At 48.2% G+C, this 23,468-nt stretch overlaps 1 protein-coding gene across 1 annotated transcript in view; it reads right to left on the bottom strand.

Moving 5' to 3' along the window:
• The window catches only part of Clstn3 (calsyntenin 3), a 31,991-nt gene extending 10,086 nt beyond the window's left edge, over positions 1-21,905 (bottom strand). The window contains exons 1-12 of the mRNA XM_057766269.1: positions 21,536-21,905; positions 19,229-19,351; positions 18,642-18,837; positions 17,087-17,295; positions 16,704-16,853; positions 16,294-16,479; positions 15,667-15,948; positions 14,901-15,013; positions 10,181-10,343; positions 9,578-9,631; positions 8,679-8,836; positions 8,401-8,549 (exon numbers count right to left, since the gene is read on the bottom strand). Of these exons, the coding sequence (XP_057622252.1) occupies positions 8,401-8,549; positions 8,679-8,836; positions 9,578-9,631; positions 10,181-10,343; positions 14,901-15,013; positions 15,667-15,948; positions 16,294-16,479; positions 16,704-16,853; positions 17,087-17,295; positions 18,642-18,837; positions 19,229-19,351; positions 21,536-21,599 (1,847 nt within the window). The 5' untranslated portion in view covers positions 21,600-21,905. The remainder of the gene's footprint in view (positions 1-8,400; positions 8,550-8,678; positions 8,837-9,577; positions 9,632-10,180; positions 10,344-14,900; positions 15,014-15,666; positions 15,949-16,293; positions 16,480-16,703; positions 16,854-17,086; positions 17,296-18,641; positions 18,838-19,228; positions 19,352-21,535) is intronic.
• Between the last annotated feature and the right edge of the window lie 1,563 nt (positions 21,906-23,468).

The following is a 23,468-nucleotide window of genomic DNA, read 5'->3' as shown; positions in this document are numbered from 1 at the left end:
ACCAGCACTTGGAGACAGAGGCCTGTGGATCTCTGTGAGTTCAAGGCCAACCTCACCTACATACAAATTCCAGGCCAACCAGAGTTACACAGTGAGACAGTGTCTCAAGAAACAGAAGTCCGGAGTCTGTTTCACACCTCTGAGCTCCCACCTCTGCACCAGAGAGCCATTTCAGAGCGAGTGAGGAGAGAAGAGAAGGCAGCATCAACCTCCCTCTACCCATCCCCCCACAACAAAGTCCTTCCTGGTATGGCATTGCTGTAGAAAAGACAAGGGTAAGATAGCCTCAGCCTACAGGGTAGTCACGTCACCAAGGCTATAAGCCATGGAATGTCTGTCATGTCCTAGTTTAGCAAATAAAAAAACAAAGGAAACTGAATTATCAAAAACATACATACATTGAGATAGCCTTACTATTTCACATCCTCTTTCTGCTGTTCCGCCAAAGGTGGTAACACATGTCTGTAATCCCAGCGCTCAAGGGGCTGAGACAAGAGGATTGCAAGTTCAAGGCCAGTCTGGGCTAAGATTCTGTCTCAAAAAATGAACATAAAAAAAATTAAATATATAGACATAGTTCTTTGCCTAGTGAAAGTTACATGGGTTTAGTAAAATATCTGTCAAGATATGTACCCCTAAATATCCAACACTAACAGTGGGTTAGAATGGAGTATCTATCAATAATGTCCGTGTATGGGGGGATGTTCTCTCTCCTTTACTGGACATCTGCCCAGAAGACTTGCTCAGCCAACCCACCAACTATGCTTCGAGACACTCTTCTAGCCCCACCCTGACCCCTCACAGTCTCAAGCTCTTGTTAGCTTATGAAGCATTCTGTCCGTTATTTCCTTAAGTAGCGTTTCTGATAAGGATAGGATACCAAAGCTTGGAGTCCTGCATGGCACTGCATATCTCTATTGCAGCATTCAGGAGACTGAGGCTGGAGGATTACTGAGTTCAAGGTTACACATCAGAGCACCAAGACAGCCCTGGCTAGATAGCAAGACCCTGCATCAAAAAAAGGTATATGATACATAGAGTTTAACAATCCTAGACACTAATTACCAAACAGAAGGATGCTACGGTGATGTAGTGTCATACATCACAAGTTTAGAACAGCATTATTCATCGTGAACCTACTAAAGATTCTTCAGTTCCTGCAATAGAAGTATCTCTGTCTACTACATTAAGCTATATTAAGTAGCTTAATATAGTAAATCAACAATCAATATTTTGGTATCTCTATAACTAATGACTGTAATCACAGCATGATTATTATCTACTTCAAACATATGATTCACTATACAAAAAAAAAAAAAAAAAAAACCTTGGCTCTTCCAGGATACTATAGTTCAGTTCCCAGTATATCATGTTGGTTAACTCTCGCTCCAGGAACACTGATGCCCCCTTCTGGCCTCCAAGAGCACTTGCACACAGTAGCACATACACACAGACATGCATACATGTAAGTAAAATAGTTGAAAAGTAGAATTTGGGGGATGTGGTAGTAACTCAATAAAAGAATAGCATTCTAACTTGGCATGATGGCATACACCTGTGATCCCAGCACTCAGGAGACAGGCAGGTAGGTCCCTGTGGTTTCTTGGCCAACTAGTCTACAAATCAAGATCCAAGCCAACCAGTGCTACCTGGGGAAGCTCTATATAAAATGCCAGAATAAAATAAATAAACAAAGAAAGAGAAAGGGATGGAAGGAAATAGTGGGCCACACAAGCAGTATTTGCCACAGTCAAGGCTTCAGCCAGAGTCCCACTGCGGACCGTGTTTGAAGCCCTGATTTGTACCACCATCTTCCTGCACCTTCCGCCATGGGACAATGAAACAAGACATCCTTCACCAGACACTAGTGCCTCAGTCTTGGCATCCCTCCAGAAGTATTTTATAAACCCCCAGTCTCGGCTATTTTATCATATAACAAAGTAAGTCAGGAAATTGGGACCAGAGAAGCAGAGTGTTGCAATAACAAATGTCAAAACTGTGAAAGCAGCTTTGGAGCCAGGAAATAGGTTAGAGGCTGAGGCAGTTTTGAAAAGAACGCTGGGGAGTGAGCGGGCTGCGTTGCCATAAATGGAGGATTAAGAAGATTCTGTTGAGGACTCAGCGAGAAGAAATTTTGTTTTATTTTGTGTGTTTTGTTTTGTTTTGAAAAGTTCCTTCCCGAGTCCAGAGCTTACCCGTTGGTTATTCTAGACTGCCAGAGAGCTCTGAGGATCCACTGCCTCCATCACCGTAACTTCCCCAACCATCTCAGCGCTATGGTTACATATGCACGCCACTCCTGGCTTCTTCATGGGAGGGTTGGGGATCTGAAATCACGTCTCATGCTTGAGTAGTCAGTGCTTTACCTACTGAGCCGTCTCCCCAGCATGGAACTTCTTACAGATGACTGAGGATATCATAATCAGGATTCTGCTAGAGATATGCTTCATAAAGGCCATTCTGCTGAGGTCTCATGAGGAGATGAAAAGGCAGACTCTCTGGTGAAAAGTCAGAGTAAGGACCATGCTTGTATATATTGGGAAAGAACTGAGTTGTGTTTTGACCATGTCTGAGCATTTTGGGAAGCAGAGCTTAAAGTCAATGAACAAGAACAGCTGGTAGGGGCGGAAAAAATGTTTAGCAGTGGAGAGAGCGCCCTGCTCTTCCAAAGGATCCTAATCCAGTTCCCGGCAGTTCAACAGTTCATAACTGTCTGGAACTCCAGCTCCAGGGGATCGGATGCTCTTCTGGATTCCATAGACACTCACAAGCACATGCACAAACACACATGCACATGTGTAAATCAAAGATACTCTCCTTAAAGGAGAGTTAGTGCAAGAAACTCAAAGGCAAATCTGAAGAAGTTGCATGAGCGCCTTTAGTTGGAGGATTACAATGAAAAGAAGACTAATTTAAAGATGGAATTTGTAATTCAAAAGCAAACAGCTTCAGGATTGGAAGGATTCACAGCCTCCCAAGTAAAGAATGAGCGAACAGGCAGATAAGAATGTAACTAGGTGATCCATTGATAAAGGGATCAGTGTGGACAGAAGGAAGGTGCTGATTATCACGACACTGGAAAAATAAAGACATTCAGAGATCTTCAAAGCAGCCCCAGAGCGTGGCAAGAAATCAACATTCCAGGCCTGGGTCACTTCAGGTCTCTGTTCCCTACAGTCCAGAACCCTCCTCCCTCCACCCACTCCCAATGTCCTGGTTCAGCCATCCCAGGTGCAGCTGGATCACCTACAAGAGCACACACAGGCGTTGGTAGCATCCATGTGAGAAAAAGGGGCATGGTTCATTTCCACATGACTTCAAACAATGTCACAGAGAGCCCCGAGAGTCAAGAGGGCAGAGACAATACAGACGATATTAGGGCCATACTCGAAAGGAACAGTCAGTCTTCTAGGGCAATAAAGGCGAAATCACCAGAGACCGCAGAGCTGAAGAGCTCCCAGCATGGGTCATCGGCCTGACAAAGCCATTGTAGGAACTGTTTCATAACTGATCCCAGCAAGTCACGGAAGGAGGGCTGTCTGGTGCCTCCTGGCTGACCCCATCCCAGAATGTCTAGGAGCAGCACAAGAGTCAAGGGTTATTTAAAAGCTTCAGTTTTGTTTTACTTTCTTTTGTTTTGTGATGGGGACCTCATATAACCCAGGGTGACTTCCAACTCTCTCTTGTAGCCAAGGATGACCTTCAACTCCTGATCCTCCTGTCTCCACCTCCTGAGTGCTGCGATTATAAATCATGCAGCATCGATTTGTGGTGTGCTGGGACTCAGATCCAGGACAAGCAATACTACCAACTGAACTACAGCTCTAACTCATTAGTCTGAAATCTTAAGATTCCAATTAGCACGGCTAGGGAGACAGTTACACCAGCGAAGTACTCATGGCACAAGCAGGAATACCTGAGTTCAGATCTCCAGCACCCGCATAAAAGCTAGGCGTGGTGATGCACGCCTGTGTACCCAAAGTGCTGGAGTGGCAGAGACAGGAGGATCTTTGAACTTACTAGATAGCCAATCTAGGCAAATTGGCACACTTCGGTGAGATGAGCTGTCCCAAAGAAAAAGGTGAAAAGTGATTGAGAAGGACACGTGGTGTTGACTCTGGCCTCCACTCATGTGCACACACATGTTCACATACAAACAAGTGCATGGATGCACACACAAAAAAGAAAGTAAGACGTGATATTAGATATGTATGGTGAAGCATACTTATAACTCCAGCACTCAGAAGGCGGAAGCTGGAGGGTCACATGTTCAAGGCCAGTTTGGGCTGCTTAGTGAAATGCTTTCTGGGCAGGACAGGATATTTTTTTTTAAAGTAGCTTTGAAAGGGTGAAGGATTTTGCACAGGCAGAAGTTAGAGCATGATGAAGAACACACTTTAAGGAGTCACAGGGTGAAAGGCAATAAAGCCAGGAGGTAGCATGGCTTGAACCAAAGCAGAGGCTGTGCATCAATGACCACTGTTCAGCCTGCAGTTTTATGACACAGACCTCATGGTGTCTTTTTCATTAGAAAACCGTCTGGTTTGAGTTAGGCATGGTAGTGTGTACACCTATAATTCCAGCGCGTCAGAGGCTGAAACAGGGGGGTCTTAAGTTCAAAGTCAGCCAACATTAAATGCCAAGGCCATGTATTTAAAAGAAGAGGAGGAGGAGAAAGAGGACAAAGAGGACAAAGCAAAAGCAAAAACAAAAAGTCTGGTTTAATATCACTGGCCTAGTCTGGAGTAGGGGTGAAGTAGAATTAAATCAACTGGTTAGGAAGGTAAACAGGGTGGAGTAATGAGGGATTGAAATTAAAGAGTTAAATTTCAGATGCCCAAGGTCATGGACTTGACAATAGATGGGGCATGAAGGACAAAGACAGAGAGGAGTCAAAGATAACCCAGTCTGTGTGACTTCAAGGTCAGAGATACCATTAGAAAAGAGATTAGAAACCCTGGTCTCTTTGGGCATGGGTTAAAGTCAATTATTTCATCATTGGTTTATCTAGGCTGAGGCTACAGCAAATAGGAATAAAGTCAAGAACCACAGAGAGGACAAAGTTAAGAAAAGATGGCAACCATCTATCCACGAGTAGGCAGGCTCTCCAAGAAATACATTGTTCTGAGTTTAAATCATTTAATTCTGCCAATCCTGATGGTACAGGTCTATAATTGCAACTACTAGAGAGGTTGCGGCAGAAGGATTGCAAATTTAAGGCCTGCCTGAGCTACGAAACAAGTTCACAGGCATCCTTGTCAACTTAATAAAAACCTGTTTCTCCAAATAAAATGTGAGAATAGAGCCAGGGATATAGCTCATGATTGGGGGCTTGCCTGTTATGCACAAGGCCCTAGTACCAACAAATAGTACTAGGGCCTTGCATTTAAGCATTGACCAAATGATTGCATAAAACTGACTTTAAATGATCAGAAATCCAAACATTGGAAACAGTTCTTTCCTCTGAAACACATCCTTCTCTGATTGGCATTTCTGTTTCTGCTGTGAGCTAGACACACACACACACACACACACACACCTACCTACCTCCAAATATCTCCCTATGACTTCAGGGTAGTGAGCTGGACCAGCCACATAGTAGCCTACAGGAAAGTAAGGGCTGAGGCGAATTAGCTTGAGATGGAAAGATGTTTGCCTAGCTTGTACTTGATCTCCTAATCTACATAAGCTGATATGGTGGTGTGTGCCTACAACCATAGCGTTTGAGAAATAAAAGCTGGAGGACAGAAAGTCCAATGTCATCCTTAGTTATATAGTGACTTTGAGGCCAGCATGAACTACATGAGAGAGAGAGAAATAAAGGCGAGAAAGGAAGAAACTTCATTAAAAAAATGTCAAGACCTCTTCCTGCTTCAGAAAAGGCCAAAATCAGTTTCCAAGTCCTTAATAAGCCTCTAGTCTAGGGCTGAACGACGCAGCAAAGACATCGACACGTGCCCTTCTGGGATGCCCCTGCCAGAGTTCTTTACAAAAGACACTCTGACTAAGTACCTAGTGGGGTTCATACAGCTCTGATCCATGTCCACAAGATGCTTCAACTCCACTGTGTATCCTCATGACAGTCAAGCACCCCCTCCCACAGGTCTGACTGCAGCCTGGTGATTGTGCCCAGTTACTAGAGATCTTAGGGCCCCTTTCCCAAGATATCTGAAGTCAGATGCTTCAGGAAATTTGTGGAGAAACTGAGGCAGAGAAGGTAGAACACATGAAATTTGAATCCGAAATTGCATAGTCCACCCGCTAGATGGCAGTAGTTCCTAAAACTGCCCTAAGGACCATAACTAGGGTGAAACAGCCTTCAAGGAGGAACTGGTTTTTTACCGCTGAGTAGTACTCTAATATGTATATATTCCACACTTTCTTCATCCATTCCTCCATTGAAGGGCATCTAGGTTGTTTCCAGGTTCTGGCTATTACAAACAATGCTGCTATGAACATAGTTGAACAGATACTTTTGTCATATGATAGGGCGTCTCTTGGGTATATTCCCAAGAGTGGTATTACTGGATCTTGGGGTAGGTTGATCCCAAATTTCCTGAGAAATCGCCACACTGATTTCCAAAGTGGTTGCACAAGTTTGCATTCCCACCAGCAATGGATCAGTGTGCCCCTTCCTCCACAACCTCTCCAGCAGAGGCTATCATTGGTGTTTTTGATTTTAGCCATTCTGACAGGTGTAAGATGGTATCTCAAAGTTGTTTTAATTTGCATTTCCCTTATCGCTAAGGAGGTTGAGCATGACCTTAAGTGTCTTTTGGCCATTTGAATTTCTTTTGTTGAGAATTCTCTGTTCAGTTCAGTGCCCCATTTTTTTAATTGGGTTAATTAGCATTTTAAAGTCTAGTTTCTTGAGTTCTTTATATATTTTGGACATCAGACCTTTTGGAATATATACATATTAGAGTACTACTCAGCGGTAAAAAACAATGACTTCTCGAATTTTGCATGCAAATGGATGGAAATAGAAAATACTATCCTGAGTGAGAACCTTCATCTGGCGATGGATCGAGATAGAGACAGAGACTCAATTTGGAGCAACGGTCTGAGCTCTTAAGGTCCAAATGAGGAGCAGAAGGAGGGAGAACATGAGCAAGGAAGTCAGGACCACGAGGGGTGCACCCACCCACTGTGACATTGGAACTGATTTATTGGGAGCCCACCAAGGCCAGCTGGACTGGGACTGAATAAGCATGGGTTGAAACTGGACTCTCTGAACATGGCGGACAATGAAGGCTGATGAGAAGCCAAGGACAATGGCACTAGGTTTCGATCCTAATACATGAACTGGCTTTGTGGGAGCTTAGCCTGTTTGGATGCTCACCTTCCTGGACCTAGATAGAAGTGGGAGGACCTTGGTCTTCCCACAGGGCAGGGAATTTGGACTGCTCTTCAGTATCGAGAGGGAGGGGGAATGGAGTGGGGGGAGGAGAAGAGGAGTGGGGATAGGGAAAGGGGAGTGGGGGGAGGGGCAACATTTGGGAGGAGGGGGAGGGAAATGGGAAACGGGGACAGGTGGAAATTTTAATTAAAAAAGAATAAAAATAATTTAAAAAATAAATAAATAAATAAATTTTTAAAAAAAAGGAGGAACTGGTAATGCCTACAGAACAGGCACTCTGGTGAGCATTTGCTCTGGATTCTAGCATTTAGTTCATAACAATTCCACTGGTCAAGCTCTCTTATTCCTTGAGCTGTATTTTAAAATATCTGATAAATACTTAAACCTTGAAATCCACAGTTTTTCTGCTAAGGAACTCAAAAAATGATCCCATTAGAATGTAAAGTTCAGCAGACTTTTCCTGTGAAGGACCAGCATCTCTCTGTTTTAGAGATACACAATCCCGGTCCCAGCTATTCACCTGCCAGCACACTATAAAAGCAGCCATGAACAGTAGGCAAACAGGCGGGCTGTGTTCCTCTAGAACTGCCCAGAATAGACAGCAGCCCAGATTTGGCCTGGGACCATTCATGGCTCAGGTTCATGACATTCATTTTGCAAGAACTTGGTGAAGTAAGATTAAAATAGGCAAAAACAAGTAGAGTTCACCATTTGCCCAAGGTCATCCAAACAAGTAGTATCAAGTGTGAATTAATGTCAGGTTCCTCAGCTTCCAATCTTCTCTGTCCCATTTTATATATCAGCATAGAGAAGATCAGAACCCCCAAATCCTGACAACACAGTTTTGCAGAGAGGAACAGATTGGGAAATGAGATTCTGATCCAAGCCCTTCTATCACCAGGACCTTCAACAGGTGAGCTGCCCTCTCTCAGTACTCAGGGACGTGAAATGAGGAAGGTACGGCTAGCTCTAATGATGTCCTAAGACCAAAGAGTGACACTGGCACTACTCCATAAGTTGACCTCCCACCCAACACTCACTTGACAGCAGTGGTGAGGCGCAAGGGCCTGACGCCGGGTGTGGCAAAGCGCAGAGTGTTCATGTAAGCCACATGCTGCAGGGCATGGTTGAAGGTCTCCACATCATCCCCCTCCAGGGTGAGCAGGGACTGCGAAGGGTTCACGTGGACCTGGGTCCCAGACACAGACATAGCTGAGAGCAACACCAGGTGGCAGGAGAGGAAAGGTGCTGAAGTGTGGAGGGGTTAAGGGTAGGGCAGAGGCATGCTGGGAAAGAGAGGGAATGGAAGGGGCTATACCTTCATGCCTTTGCCCAGGCTCTCGAAATCCCTATAGTCCAGCCCCTCCCGACATGCATAGAGGCACTCGATGACCTCACGGCTCTCCAGGCGACCTGAACGCACGCTGAAACCAGCCAGGTAGCCATGGAAGTAGTGGTGGATCTGCAAGGGGTCTCCTAGGGCAGGAACACAGGGGCAGGCCAGGTGGTGAGAGGAGAAAAGAGGAGCAGAGGAAAGATGGGGCCAAGGGCAGGGCTGATAGAAAGGGGAAAGGAAGAACATACAGAAAGCTTGAGAAAGAAAATGAAAATATGGAAATAAAGGAGATGAGAGGTGAGAAAGAAGTGGGAGAGGGACGGAGAAGACCCATAAGGCAAAAGGCAGGGCAGAATTTTTGCCTAGCATGTGTGAGGCTCTGGGTTCTACCCCAGCAACACAGAGAAAGAAGAAAAATGAGTAGGGGAAGAGGAAAGACACAATGAGGAGGAAGGGGAGGAGGAGTGGACACGTAAACAGTTTCTGAGAGGAGAGAGAAGGGGAAACCACAGTCAAGAGTAGGAACATTGGAAACCACAGGAATGAGGAGGCTGTGGGAGGGGCAGTCCTCCCAGGGATGTGCAAGGAGACCAGGATGAATGTGTGTGATCTTCACAGATGCCTAGACTGTCCCCTCCTGCTACCTGCTTTCTGCCATGTGGAAAGTCAGCAAGAGAAACGTTATTATATTCTTAAGCAGGAAAAAAACACCCGGAATCCAGGCAAGCTATGCCCAGCCTTCCTGCTTCCAAAAAGTTGCCCCACTTGATACATGTTTAGAGACTCTACCATGGTGTCACATGTCCGGAAACTAGAAAGGTTGGGTTGGGGCAGACAGTCAGGATTAGAACGCTGGTCTCCAGTCCTCATACACAGTGTACCTGGGGTTGTGTCTGTACTGTTGTCTCCTTTTTCCTTCTCTTTGTTCTTCTCTTCTGGGAACCAAGAAAAAAGTGGCAGTGAGTTGAAGGCTGTGACATGAAGTTCTATAATTCCCCTAATTCTCAGGCCTTGTAGGATGTGTAGGCCCTCTACAAAGTCCCAGTCCCTCTATTATGCCATGCCCCACTGCCCAATCAGGCAGGCCTCTGTCACAGGAGACAGGACGGTTCTGGTAAGATAAGCACACAAATGGAAGACTAGCAGTCCTCTGAAAGATTCCTGTCCTCCTGCATGGGAGAGGCTGTTGAAATTGTCATCTCTTTGAGGGAACAAAGTAGGAACTGCTGGAGTTGCACTGTAGATTTATGGATAGAAATTCCACCAGGTTTAAGGCTCTGACCCACACAATGCGGAGGACAGGTAGTATCAGAAGCAGAGGTCTCTTCCAGCAGAGTTCATTCAGAGTAGCTAGCCTGCCCAGCTGTACAGAGATTCAGAAGGTAGCCTCTGCAGAGGGACAGGTCATCCTCGCTCCTCACCTGGCCACCTCCCCTCATAGCCCTAAGCCGCTGAGTCTTTACTAAGAAGGTCGGAAGACTCACCAGTCCAGCAGGCCCCAATCATGAGCGCGGGTTCCCTCCTAGGTGGATGGATGAGACCATTGTCATGGATGAGAGCAGGGTCAAAGGAGATGCCATCGGTATAGAGTGTGACTGTAGGGAACTCGAGATTCAGGGCATAGTGGTGCCACTCATCGTCACAGACCTGGGGTGCAGCGTGAGAGCAGGAGCCCCTCAGTGACTTGTTCTCCAAGGAACTAGCCCCAGCCCTGCCCCATGTCCTGGAAACAGGACACTCCTACGCATCCCCAGTTCTATCAGCAGGGCTTCCCACCCAGCCCAAGGAATAGCATCCTTGTCCAAAATCTGCAAGGCAGGCAACTGCATACAGAAAACTCTGTGGGTTAGGAAAACCTTTAAAACTACAAACAGAGCTAGGCACAGGAGTATATGCCTAAAGGCCAGTAACTCAGGAGGCTGAGAGAGTAGAATCACTAGAGTCCAGGAGTTTGAAGGTCAGTGGGGCAACACGACAAGCTCTTGTCTCAAAAAATAAAATAATAACAACAAAAAACCCACAATGTTGTAAATGAACTTTTTCCCAAGATATTTATGAATGGATAGACGGATGACACTGTGATTTCCAAGGTGGTTTCTAACCCAGTAGGAACCTCTGGGACCTCACTCTGCCATTTGTCCTGGAGTCATCAAGATGGAGGAGGAATGGGCAGAGGAAGGGGTAGAGGTCTCTTCCTTACCTACTTCCCAGTGTTGGGGTCCCTCAAGGCTCAGGCATAAGTGCTCTCCCTTCCCCGCTCTATATCCCCTTCCTAGGAGCACCCTAGTCTGTTCATAGGTGCTCAGACTCCACATTCACACTGTAATACCCCCATGCCCATCCCCAACACAGCACTCTCCCCAAATTCTGACCTTTTCACTCAAACTTCTCATGGCCACCTCAAATTTAACATATATGAGATGGAAGCCAATATGCTTCCCAGCTCCCTCACATCCCATCTTCCACTCAAACCACCAGCAGGTGCTTCCATCTCAGGGCCAAACAAAACTGGCAGTCGCATCTCCATGGTCACATATCCATGTGTCCCCAGGTCCTTTTGTGTGGAGTCACAATAGTTCCACCTGTTGACTTGCCTCCTCTTTCCTTCTTTGTACTGAAGACAGAACCCAGCACTTGAGTGTCTGAGACAAGCACTCTACTCTAAGCATATCCCTGGTCTGGTCTTTTTCTGACTTTTTATTTCTGATTTTGTTGGTTGGTTTGGGGTTTGTTTGTTTGTTTGTTTGTTTGTTTGTTTGTTTGAGACAGAGTCTCTCCATGTAGCCCTGACTGTCCTAGAACTCACTTTTTAGACCCAGATGTCCTCAAACTCACTGAGATCTACCTGCCTCTGCATCTGCCTCTGGAGTGTTGGATTAAAGGTGTGAGCCATGAACCATCATGCCTTATGGTTTGGGTTTTTTGAGTCAAAGTCTCTTGTTGCCTGAGCTATCCTCAGTCTCACCAGGACCTTGAACTTCTGATCCCCCTGCATGCACCATGACACCTGGTTGTATGTGGTGCTGATCTCATCCTCCACACCCAAACCAACAGATGCTTTCTCTTGGGGCCAAACAAAACTAACAGTTGTAGGTTTCTATGTAGGCTTCTCTGTCTCAGGACTGCCATCAGTAGTTAGACACTCACCCAACTTAGGTATATCCCCCGAGACAAATGATGGTGGTAGTGGTGATGATGGTGATGATGGCAATAGTAGTAATGATGATGATGATGATGGTGGTGATGGTGGTGATGGTAATGATGATCATGGTGATGATGGTGATGGTGGTGATGGTGATGATGGTGATGATGATGATGGTGGTGGTGATGGTGGTGATGGTGATGATGGTGGAGGTGATGATGGTGGTGATGGTGGTGGTGATGATGGTAATAATGATGGTGGTGGTGATGATAACGATAATGGTGGTGGTGGTGGTGATGGTGGTGGTGATGATGGTGACAATGATGATGATGATGGTAGAGGTGATAATGGTGACGATGGTGATGATGGTGGTAGTGATGATGATGGTGGTGATGGTGATGATGATGATGATGATAATGGTGGTGGTGGTGGTGATGATGGTGACGATGGTGATAATAGTGGTAGTGATGGTGATGATGATGATGGTGGTGGTGGTGATGATGATGATGGTGGTGATGATGATGGTGGTGGTGATGATGATGATGATGATGGTGATGGTGGTGGTAATGATGGTGATGGTAAAGATGGTGATTAAAAAAAAGCAAAGTCACACTAAACTGCCAGGAAAGTCTTGAACTCTCAATCCTCCTATCTCAAGCTCTGAGGTAGCAGGGATCACTGGTCTGTGCCACTAGGCCTGGCTGACTTCCACTCCTCTGCCTCATCAGTATAGTCCTCCCACAACCGCCCAAATGACCATTCTCAAATGTAACTCTGACCCAGTCGTATTCCTGCTTTAAGGCCTTCAGACAAGAGCTTCCTAAAGCTCCTGCTCATCTCTCCAGGCACTCCTTCAGCCCTTCCTCGTCATCTGCTGTGCCCATCTCTTCCTTGCCTCAGTGTTTTCATCTATTGCTTCTATTTAGATCTTTTTAAAACTCTACCTCCACTATAGGCTGCCTTAGGGGTCAAGGATTGACTTGGCACACACTGGCTCCTGGGCTAGATCTCCATCTCTGCCAAAAAGAGGAGATAAGGAGAAAAACAGAAGGCAAGGGAAGGAAAAGAAAAAGGACACAGCTTACCTACCCAACTGAAATATAAGCTAACTGAACTTGAATATTTCGATTCATATTATATTCATATTGTTAAACTCCAGTGTACCCTAGAATTTATCTGTTGAAAAGGCAGGTATTTAATTGGTCTTTAATAGATGTTTTAAATAAACGAGAACAAAGAAAAATTTAAAGAGAAGGACTAAGGGATGTAGCTCAGTGATAGACCATTGCCCTAGCATGTAAGGCCCTGTATTCAGTCCCCAAGTCCCCAGCAACACTCTCTCTCTCTCTCTCTCTCTCTCTCTCTCTCTCTCTCTCTCTCTCTCTCTCTCTCTCTCTCTCCTCCATCTGTGTGTGTCTCTTCTCCCTCTCTCTGTGTTCCTCTCTGTCTCTCTGTCTCTGTCTCTCTCTGTCTCTCTCTCTCTCACACACACACACACCCCTGGTATGGTGAACAGGTCTATAAACCCAGCTCCTAGGGAGGCTAGGACAAGAGGATCACAAGTTCAAAGTCAGCCTTGGCCACAGAGTGAGTGAAAGGCCAACATGGACAACTTTAATGAAACCTTGTCTTAAAGTAAAAAGTGGACTGGGGACATAGCTCAGTAGCAGAGCAAGGTCCTAAATTCAATCTTCAGCATCCCAGGGAAAAGAAAGAAAGGGGAGGTTAAGGGGGAAGTAGCAGGGAGCCAACATCATGGAGGAAAGATCCAGAAGCAGCAAATGGCAAATCTCTCTACAATTTGCTACAACAGCCAGAGCTTTTGTAAACAGACCTCGCTTACCTAGTTTATATTTTTTCCAGGCCCCTGCTTCTCTTCTATTTCCTGTGCTTTTCCCCATTTATCAATTACTCACATGCAGGGAATATATAAGAAAGGTAGAAGATGGAAACTCAAGTTGGCCCTCACTGGCCCTTGTAGTCAACTTGGAGACTGAATAGACAGAATATGATGGCACAAACCTATAGTCCCAGCCCCCAGAAGGAAGAGACAGAAGGGTTCAAAGTCCAAGGCCAGCCTGAACCATAGAGTAAAAACCATGTCAAAAAACTAGACTGCAACTCGTAAATGTTAACTTAAGAAAGGATCTTAGTTCCTTTGTCCATTTTTACTTATCCTTCATAGGCATGAGCAAAATAATAAAGATTAACATGTATAGAATCGTTTTAAGTCTATAAAGGTCTATTGTATAATTTAATCATACAACAACCTCAGAATGTAGTATTCTTTTTATCCCTATGAAAAAGCTAAAGTTTAGCTTGGCATGGTGGCACACACCTGTAATCCAAGTACTTGGGAAGTGGAGGTAGGAAGATCAGGAGTTCAAGGGCATCCTCTGCTACTCAGCAAATTCAATATCAACTTGGTCTACAAAGAGACCTTATCTCAAAAATAGTAATAATAATAAAATACCATAAGGTGAAAATTACAAATTTAAAAAATACTAGCCAGACAGTGGTGGAGCAGCCCTTTAATCCCAGCATTTGGGAGGCAGAGGCAGGCAGATTTTTGTGACTTTGAGGCCAATCTGGTCTATAGAACTAGTTCCAGGACAGCCAAGGCTATACAGAGAAATCCTGTCTTGAAAAAAAAACAAAAAAACAAACAAACTAGTACTGAGAACTAGTAGGCTTCCCATTCAACACTGAACCATAAGCTCTGAACTTGACACCAGCATCACTTGGTTTCCTGGTTACAACTAAGAATCAAGGATACACTGTTATATGGGTTATATATAAGAAGGAAATGAAATAAAACTAGGGCTAAGATAGATGGCCGGGTTTAATAGAGCGTTGCCCCTACTTCTCTTTAATCCAAAAATTCTTCTCTAGGCAGCAAGACTTGAGAGGACCAGACAACCTGGGGTAGACTAATCAAGGACTGAGATTGGAGGAAGGCCAATCAAAACAGCAATTACAACAACAGCCCCAAAAGCTCTGAAGCCCCCTCTCCCCCTTGGTTCCAGCCACCCGGTCCTCTCAGAGGCGGGCCCCTGTCTCACCTGCTCCAGTTTCCAGAGAAACTTGACTGGACGTGCACTCTCAAGCAGCGGCCAGTAGAGGAAGGCGATTCTGCAGCCATGGACGGTCAGTGAGTAGTGAGAGAAGCCATCCTCTAAGGGGACAGGAAAGAGGACAGGAGTCAAACACAGGAGACAGCTGGAGGGGATGAGCCTCATTTTCTCAGTGCCATTGAGAGGAGCATGTGAAGACAGAGCCAGTCGGCTCCTAGAGAAAGGATGGGTGAACCAGGTGTACTGGGCGGGGGGCTTTATGGGTGTAGGACAGGGGTGCAAAGAGATAAACTTGACAACTGCCAATGAGAAGGATGATGTCGTTTGGGAGTCAGTCTCAAAATTATCATCTCAACAAGTCAGAGAATTACAAGGGTGCCAAATCCAGCCCATGAAACGTTCATGATGGTGTTTGCCATAGTCACAGCAACTAGGCAAAGTGAGGCCAGAAGTTTGGGGTCAGACTACACAAGACTCCATCTCTTTTTCTTAAGGTGGCATGGGGAGTGTGATGGGACATTCCTATAATCTCAGCACTCCGAAGGCTGATGCAGGGGACTGTCCAAGGTGAGAGCCAACCTGGGCTACACAGCAAAACTGTCTATTCAAAAAATAGAATAACAGACAAAAAAAAAATCTAGCACTGGCAACTTACAAATTAAAAGAGGGAAAGAGACCTGTCACCTGGGCAGTGACAGGTGCAGGACAGGCAGCCAGTGCCCCGCCTCAGGTTAGGGCCCCAGGGAGGGCTCACCGTTCTGGACTGTGTTACACACGATGGTCTCCTCCTCCTTCTTCCCCTTGCTGGGAGTCACGCCATGCTTCATCCAGAAGGACAGTGTAAAGTGGTCACTGAGGCCATCCTGCGGCCCAGCGCCTAGCCCTGCCGGGCCACCCAGGGGAACCTGCACAGCTTGGGTGCCATTGAACCAGTAGATGAGGCTGCTGTCCTGGCTGTAGTGCACTGAGAGCCCTGCTGTCCAGTTGGCATTGGGACCGGGCATGGGCAACAGGTCTACCTCCCCAGTGGCAGCACCTGCAGAGGCCCCAAGAGACACAAGTGTCAGAGCTGAGAAGCAGCAGAGGAGGAAGTGGGAAGGACGTAGGTGAGGTGACTGGCAACATTCACCACCTCTTAAAGCCTTTCAAAGACAAGCGAAGGGTAGCTCTCTTTCTTCTAGAAATGTCTCCCATCAACTCAACCCATTCACGATTTCTCCATTGCTCCCAATCTTGTCCTGTGCATCTAGTTCTGGGTCCAGCAACGTGCGTCTTCACCATCTTCATCGCCACCTACCTGCCCTTTGGGCCACCAAAGCCACCCACACACCTCAACTCCCACGGAAGGAAGGTTTGGTCCGGGGGCGGGGTACACACGCACCACAGAGTTTCCGCAGTGCCCTTTCTGAGTAGTTGTCTCGGTCGCAGCCCTTGGCCACATGGCTGGTCTGCAGCTCTATGGTGGCCTGAATGTTCCATAATGGTTCATCACAGGTCTCCAGGCGGATGCCAGGGAACAAAGCCAAGCTCCCAGCTCCCGGGGCGTACTCAATCCTTTTGTTCCAGCCTGCACAGGTGTGACAGAAGGAGAGGAGACAGATGGTAAGGCAGACCCTCCTGCCATGTGCACTGACCGTCTGCAGCTCCGAGGAAAGTGGCCTGCTTGGAAATGTGCTTCCAGCACCTAGCCTACCTTCCGTGGTCATCAGATGGGATAAGAGAAAATTTGGGGGGAAATAAAAAAACATAACAGGTGATTTACAGGCAGGTCCCTGCCAAGAGCCTCCTCACCTTGCCAGCTGGGCTTGCAGGTGGGCTTCACCTGGATCTCCACCTCCGCGTCATCTGCTGCCCGCTTCTTCCCACAGTCGTAAGCTGTCACTGTGAACTTGTAGAGCTTCTCACCACTGTATTGTAGCTTCTCCGTGTTCTCGATGTTGCCTGAGGTAGGAAACGGGAGGCCAGACAGACAGGTCAGGGTCACTAAAAGAAGTCCAGGGAGGCCCAGGGAACAAGCATCAGCTGGTTTGTTTATCAGCAGATTGTGGGAAGGAAGTACCAGGGAAGAAAAGGAGGGGCTGTGGGGAGGGGCAGGAGTAAGGAGCAATGCCCTGGGTCAGTCATCCGGAGAGCAGAGAGGGTGCTGGGCAGCTGGGGACAGGGAAAAGGCTCACCATCATTGTCGATGAGGAAAGGGGTGTTGGGTGTAAGGATCTCATAGTAGCAGATCTGGCTGTACTGGGGGGAGCAGTCACCATCAATGGCTTCCACCCGTAAGATGCGGTCATACAACTTCCCCTCTGTCACTGCAGCACGATACAGACGCTCCACAAATACTGGGGCAAACTCATTCACATCATTGACGCGGACGTGCACGGTTGCCCTGCGCCCATAGGAACAAAGTGGACATGGAAGCTGCAAACACTGAGCAATAGTGCAATCAGGAATCCAGACGGGGAGAGAGACCGGGAGGGAGCCTGTCTGCCCTTGAGACTGCCCATACCCACTCCACAGGGCACTGAGCTGCGCTAAAGTCCTAACAGATACAAAACCATACAAGGGGGAGCCCCAAGGATAGGGCCAATGATGTGGAGAAGAAGGAACAAGCACTAGACAACACCCAAAGCCATCTTGGTGATTTCTGTCCAGAAGGCTGTTGAGAATGAGCAGGAAGAGAATAATAGGTTCTACACACATCTAATCCCTCTCAGCTGCCTGCTCTTGCCTAACCACACATTCCATAACACTCTCAGCCCTCATTAGGATGCCAAGGTGATGGGAAGGGCAAAGAAACAATAAAAATAAAAAGTAAATTCGGCAGGTTCCTGACTGAACAAAAGTCAAATCTTACAGAAGAAATGAGAGAGATATAGATGGAAAAAAAAAGTTAAAAGTTCCCAGTTCTCAGGGAAGTGGCATTTGACTGGAATACGTAAGTTGTCTGATACATCTGAGTAGTTCACCTGCCTAAATTGTGCCTCAGCCATTCCCGACTCACACACCTTCCCAGACAGGCAGAGCTAGGTCTGAAGTCTTCATTCTGTTCCCTGCCTCTAGCCCAGAGCCAGACTCCCAGGCTCAGAGGCAGAGGTCTTGTCTCTCAGTGGGACACTAAGTCACAAAGACCCTTCGAACCTCTGATGCCTCTCAGTGGCCCAGGATTCCTTGTTACTGATCCGTCTCCCGTTGTCAAGTGAGAATTTAGCTGCCCAAACACTGTGCAGCAGGTGCGAGGGGACTTGCTTTTCGTACAAACCATCTCTTGTAAGCTTCCCAGCAACATCTCTGTCTCACAGACAAGGAGAAGCAAGTCCAGAAAGTCTGAGTACATTGCCCAGGGTTGTAAGAAGCAAAGAGGAAGCCGGGCAGTGGTGGTGCATGCCTTTAATCCCAGCACTCAGGAGGCAGAGGCAGGCGGATCTCTGTGAGTTCAAGGCCAGCCTAGTCTACAAAGCAAGTTCCAGGACTAGCTCCATAGCTACAAAGAAACCCTGTCTCGAAAAACCAAAAATAAATAAATAAATAAATAAAAATAAAAATAAGATCATGGGTTCCATCCCCAGGTTCCTATTGGTCTATTCTCTGCTAATAAGAGGCTGAAGAGACTAAACTTGCCGGGCTAAGCCTCACAGTCTTGGCTTACAAAGAAGAGCCCCATCTCTGAGAGACCACTGTTGAAGGAGGGGAAAGGGTTTCATGACAGATAGGTATGGCATAGGCCTCCCTCACTTGTGAGACTTCTTGGTGTTGGTGCCATCGGGCCCCTCGCCACAGTCATAAGCCTGGATGGTAAAGGTGTGTTCCTTCTGGGCCTCACAGTCCACAGGCTCCTTGGCCCGGATCAGCCCTTCACCTGTTGCCTTGTCCAGGATCACAGCCTCAAAGGGCACCCCAGAGCCATGCAGCCGGAAGCCACAGATCTCACCTGGCAGAGCAGGAAGAGAAGAAGTCAGTCTCCACATGACACCTCCTTCCAGCCCTCAGCCTCCTCGCCCAGGCCACGCCCAGCTGTACGACTCCTAACAGACACCAGCTCCTCTTGATGACATGAAGAATCAGCGATCCCCAGCTTCCCTGAGCAACACACTCTGAGCCAGCGGGTCCGCAAGATCTAATGTGCTCAACTCTGCTCAATCTGCCTTCCTTTCCTACATCTTCGTTCTTCGGGGCCACCCATTCCCCTTCTTGCACATCTGACACTCTCCCCAGGCCTGTACCCCACTTTCTCATTGCTCCCACTGAAGGACCTCCCATCCCTCTCTTGTCTTCTGCCTTCCTACCCACCTTTCTCAATCCCACCGCTGTAACCCAGTTACCTGCATAGCGCAGCGGGGCATCTTTGTCCAAGGCAAAGAGTGGTGGATTCAACAGGACAGTGTTGTCGTTCTCCATGACAATGCCCTGGTACTCTGCCTCGATCCATGGCTTGTGCTTGTTGGCTGGCCCCACCCCAGGGAGAAGAGAGAGAGCACTTATGAGCTGAACCTCTACTCTAGGACGCAGCCCTTGAAAAGCCTAGACCCTAGACCATGCCGGGCCACCTCGCAAGAGGGAGAAGGATGAGCTACAGAAGGGTCCAGAGGCTCTGTAGGAGGTCACAGCCTTCTCCCAGAATTGGATAGGCAGTTTCCATGGCAACTACCTTCCTGTGGGGAAGGGGGCACTCTCTCCCCCTGAGGATCTTGGTTAGGGGTAGAGAATCTCCTATGAAGGTCTTTTTGTCTTGGCAAATGGTGACTAGGGACTCAAAATATAATAATAGCCCTTAGAAGGTCCTGAGAAAGGGCAGGGATGAGTGAGGGGAGAGTTAAGACGAGGGAAGAGTACCGACCAGTTTCCTAGGATCTCAGTGATTTATCCTTCTCCCTAGTGAATCCCAACCCTAATCCCTTCGTTCTATACTTCCCCAAGTCCAGCCCAGATTTCAGACTACCCTCTCAGCAAAGAAGAAAGGACAGGAGAGAAATATATAGGACAGTAGCAGGGGGACAGACGGGGCAGCGATAGGGTAGAGAAATCAATGCCAAATGGCTGGACCCAGCAGAGCTGACATCCTAGGGGATTATGGAGCTGGCCTAGAAACACAGCAAATCCCTGTCATATTTCCCATCCCCATCCCCAAGAGAATGCAGTCATAACCAGTACATTTCTAGGTCCTTCAAGACCTGCACACCCCACACTTCCTGAACTCTTTCACAGACCTGTGACTGAATCCTATTTTTTTTTCTACCACACATCACCCTATTAGTCTCTGTCAAGTAGGGTCTCTTCCTCAGGACCAACTCCCCTCAAACTCTTGAGAGGCTATAGGGAAGACACACATGTCTCGCCTACCTCTTTCTAGACCCAAACTCCACCACTTGATCTACCTAAACCCACTGGGCCCAGCCATGCTCCCACAGTCAGACACGGAGAGGCGAGGATGTATCATCAGAGGGAAACGGAATCACCAGAGGGCTCTCACCCCAGTATCTCATGACGAGCAAGAAATTCTGATTTCTGTTAACGGCCCAACAAATGTTCTGGAAACTGCAGGCCTCACCATTTCATGATGGTGACCACCATAACCCCCTTCCTTAACAGCTGAAGAGAAAGCCTCAAGATGGTGTATGGGAAGCCAAGTAGTTAGTGTCAGAAGGCTCGAGAGCCAGGAGGACCATCCAGCCAGACATAGAAAACAACAGACAGAAGAGCCACCAAGGACAGAGCCAGGCACCCTGCAACCTTGTGGCTCTCCTGGTTCCTGAGCCCTTCTCCCTGTCCCTTTCCAATGGCTGTCTGCTGCCCTGTGTCCATTATTCCTCCCTTCTTGGCTCCCTGGCTCTTCCCTGGCTCCCTCCCCCACTTCTCACCTTTCCTGTTGATTTTCCTCTCTCCTTCTCTGTCTCAATCTTTCTCCTTTCCCAGCCCCTTTTTACTTCTTTTCCACTCCTGTCTCCCTTCTCACCTCTTCCCTAGAACACCCCACACCCCTTTCTTCCCTTTCTATCCTTTCTCCCTCCCCTCTACCTACCTGAACCCTCTGTCCCTGGCCCCACCCTCCCCCTCCTCCTGACAGGCTCACCCAGCTGAATTTATCTGCTGTCTGCCAGAGAGGGCAGCTGTGGTCACCCACCACACAGCAGATGCCGGGAGAAGGGTATGGATGCAGAGGGACATGAAAAAAACATACGTGCTCGGAATTGCTGAGTTGTGGTACCCAGTTTCTCCCCAGGAAGGGATGAAGACAACCAGACAGATCTGCCACACACCCTTAGCGTGCACACCCAGGGAAAACAAGCTGAGGGAATGTCACCCTCGGGGAGCAAGTTCCTTTGAGACAGGAGGTGTCTATCAGCACGGAGGAGTTGGGGGAGGGAGCAGAGAGACCCCAGGTGGGAATGGGGACCACATACAAGCAAGATGCTGGGCAAGCACATGTCGAGATGGGCCAGAGAGGAGGAGGTGGCCCTTGGAAGTGAGGAGGGTAAACGAAACGGGTCTGAGGAAGGATGGAAAGAGGTGGTCAGAACAGAAAGGACACCTGTCATGTGCCAGAGAGTCTCATCATCTCCCTCCCTCATACCCCCACATTGCTCAGCCCGACGCCCCAGTTCAGAGGCCCCCATTCCCGTCTATCTCACCTTTGTTGCCATAGCTGAGCTGGAGCAGAGAGGTCAGCAGGAGGGGCAGCAGCAGGAGGGTCATGGTGCGGTGTAAAGCACGCCAGGCCAGGCGTTCCTGTCCCCCGGGAGCCTCAAGCCTGCTAAAGCCACCTTGGGGAAGGGATGCGGAGATTCTGCAAGCGGGGGAGGGCAGTGGGACACGATGAGGAAGGAGCCGGCTGACCACGCTAGTCCATGCAGCCGATGCGTGCAGACCGACTGGGTGGCCGAGATGGGGGACTTGCAGTAGCTTCTCTTCTCTCTCCAGCCCAGCGTCCTCCACTCTCGCTCTCTTCTCTCGCTCGTTCTCTCTCACTCACTCCCACCCCATCCCCGCTACTGCAGGATGACATCAGCACAGCCAGGCAAAGATTGATGGGGCTGCTGGCCAATTGGAAGACTGGGGGCGCCAGGTGCTGCAAGGGGGGTAGGGAACCAATGCGACTGGGAAGCAGGGGCGGGAGAATGTGTTAAGGTTTTTTCCCCTGGCTGCAGTTTGGGGGAGCAGAGAACTGCGGGGGCTAGAGAAGAAGCTGGAAAGCCGTTGGTGGGGGGGGGGGGCATCGGAAGACCTAGCTGAAAGCCCGGAGGTGGGGTGAGGACGAGAGACGTCAACAGACTTGAGGGTGGCCAAGAGAGGCGGTATCCACGTCACCCATCCCCAATTCTTCATTAACCTCTTTTCACAGCCCATTCTACCAGCTAGTCCCTTCTGTGTGCTTTCAGGGAACCCGGAGGCAAAACCTCCGGCATGAACATGAGAGATTCGAGCATTTCAGTTTCAACCCAGGGCCCAGTGGGGGCCAGAGGAGGGACGGCAAAGCAATGAGAAGGGCCCTGAGCTGAGGAAGAGGGATGACTTCCTGCACCCCTTTCTGTGCAGTTCACCAGCATCTGGAATGTCAAGCTCACTCTTTTCCTACTGCTTAACAGTCCCCGGATTCCCGATCTTAAACCATAATGGAGCCAAACCATAATGGAACCGCCCTACAGCTTGTGAAGCCAAAGACAGGAGCACTGGCCAGTTTGGGAGACAAGTGGGTCGCAGGGGGCAGGGTGTACAGCGATTTCCATATTCCCCAAGCCATTATGATGATGTGTCTTGATAAGAATTGACAAGTAAGTGACGGTGGCCAGGACTCAGACTTGAGAGGGAAACCCTAGACTCCAAAGAGTATAAAATGCTCAGCCCTCCCTTGCCTTCTGAGCTCCGGTCCCTCTGCCTCAGAACACCAGTTTAAGGACCACATTCAGCCAATTGTGTGGGAGTTGTGGAGGCCTGCTGGCTAGCCCTCCCCCCCCCCCCCCTTTTTTTTCTGAGACAGGGTTTCTCTGTAACTTTGGAGTCTGTCCTGAAACTCACTCTGTAGACCAGGCTGGCCTCAAACTCACAGAGATCCACCTTCTCTGCCTCCCAAGTGCTGGGATTAAAGGCCTGTGCCACCACCACCTGACTCAGACCTCTGTTAAATGGGGTTCTTGAGTAAGGGCTGTTCTCACCTCCTTCTCTCACACCTCTGAATATCCGGAATATTCCCTCACGCTGTGACTAAAAGAAGAAATCTGGAACTCACAGCAGCTCCGCACTGCCACACCCCGGAGAGCCTCCAGAGGGAGCCCTTCCTCAGGGTTCCCAAACCCGCCAGAAAAGGCGTGAAGGCCAAAACTGACACTTGAAAGTTCAAGTTTAGAAGACTGACAGCTCCAAGGTCATTTCACAGAAAAAGTTGAGGCCAGAACTCCTCACTGAGGTGGGGATGGGGGGTGTCGGGAAGCCTCTCACTGCAGCAAAGGCCCAGCCCTGTTAAAGCCCTGGTTAACTGACCCTTCCCACACTGCATGAAGGCTGACCTGGTCTGTGAGCCTCCTCTTCCGGATAGCACCCCAGCCTGACTCCTGACTGCAGGCTGTT

This window comes from Chionomys nivalis, chromosome 1 (genome assembly GCF_950005125.1).
Source record: "Chionomys nivalis chromosome 1, mChiNiv1.1, whole genome shotgun sequence".
NCBI lineage: Eukaryota > Metazoa > Chordata > Mammalia > Rodentia > Cricetidae > Chionomys > Chionomys nivalis.
This window is presented reverse-complemented; position numbering and strand designations above follow the sequence as displayed.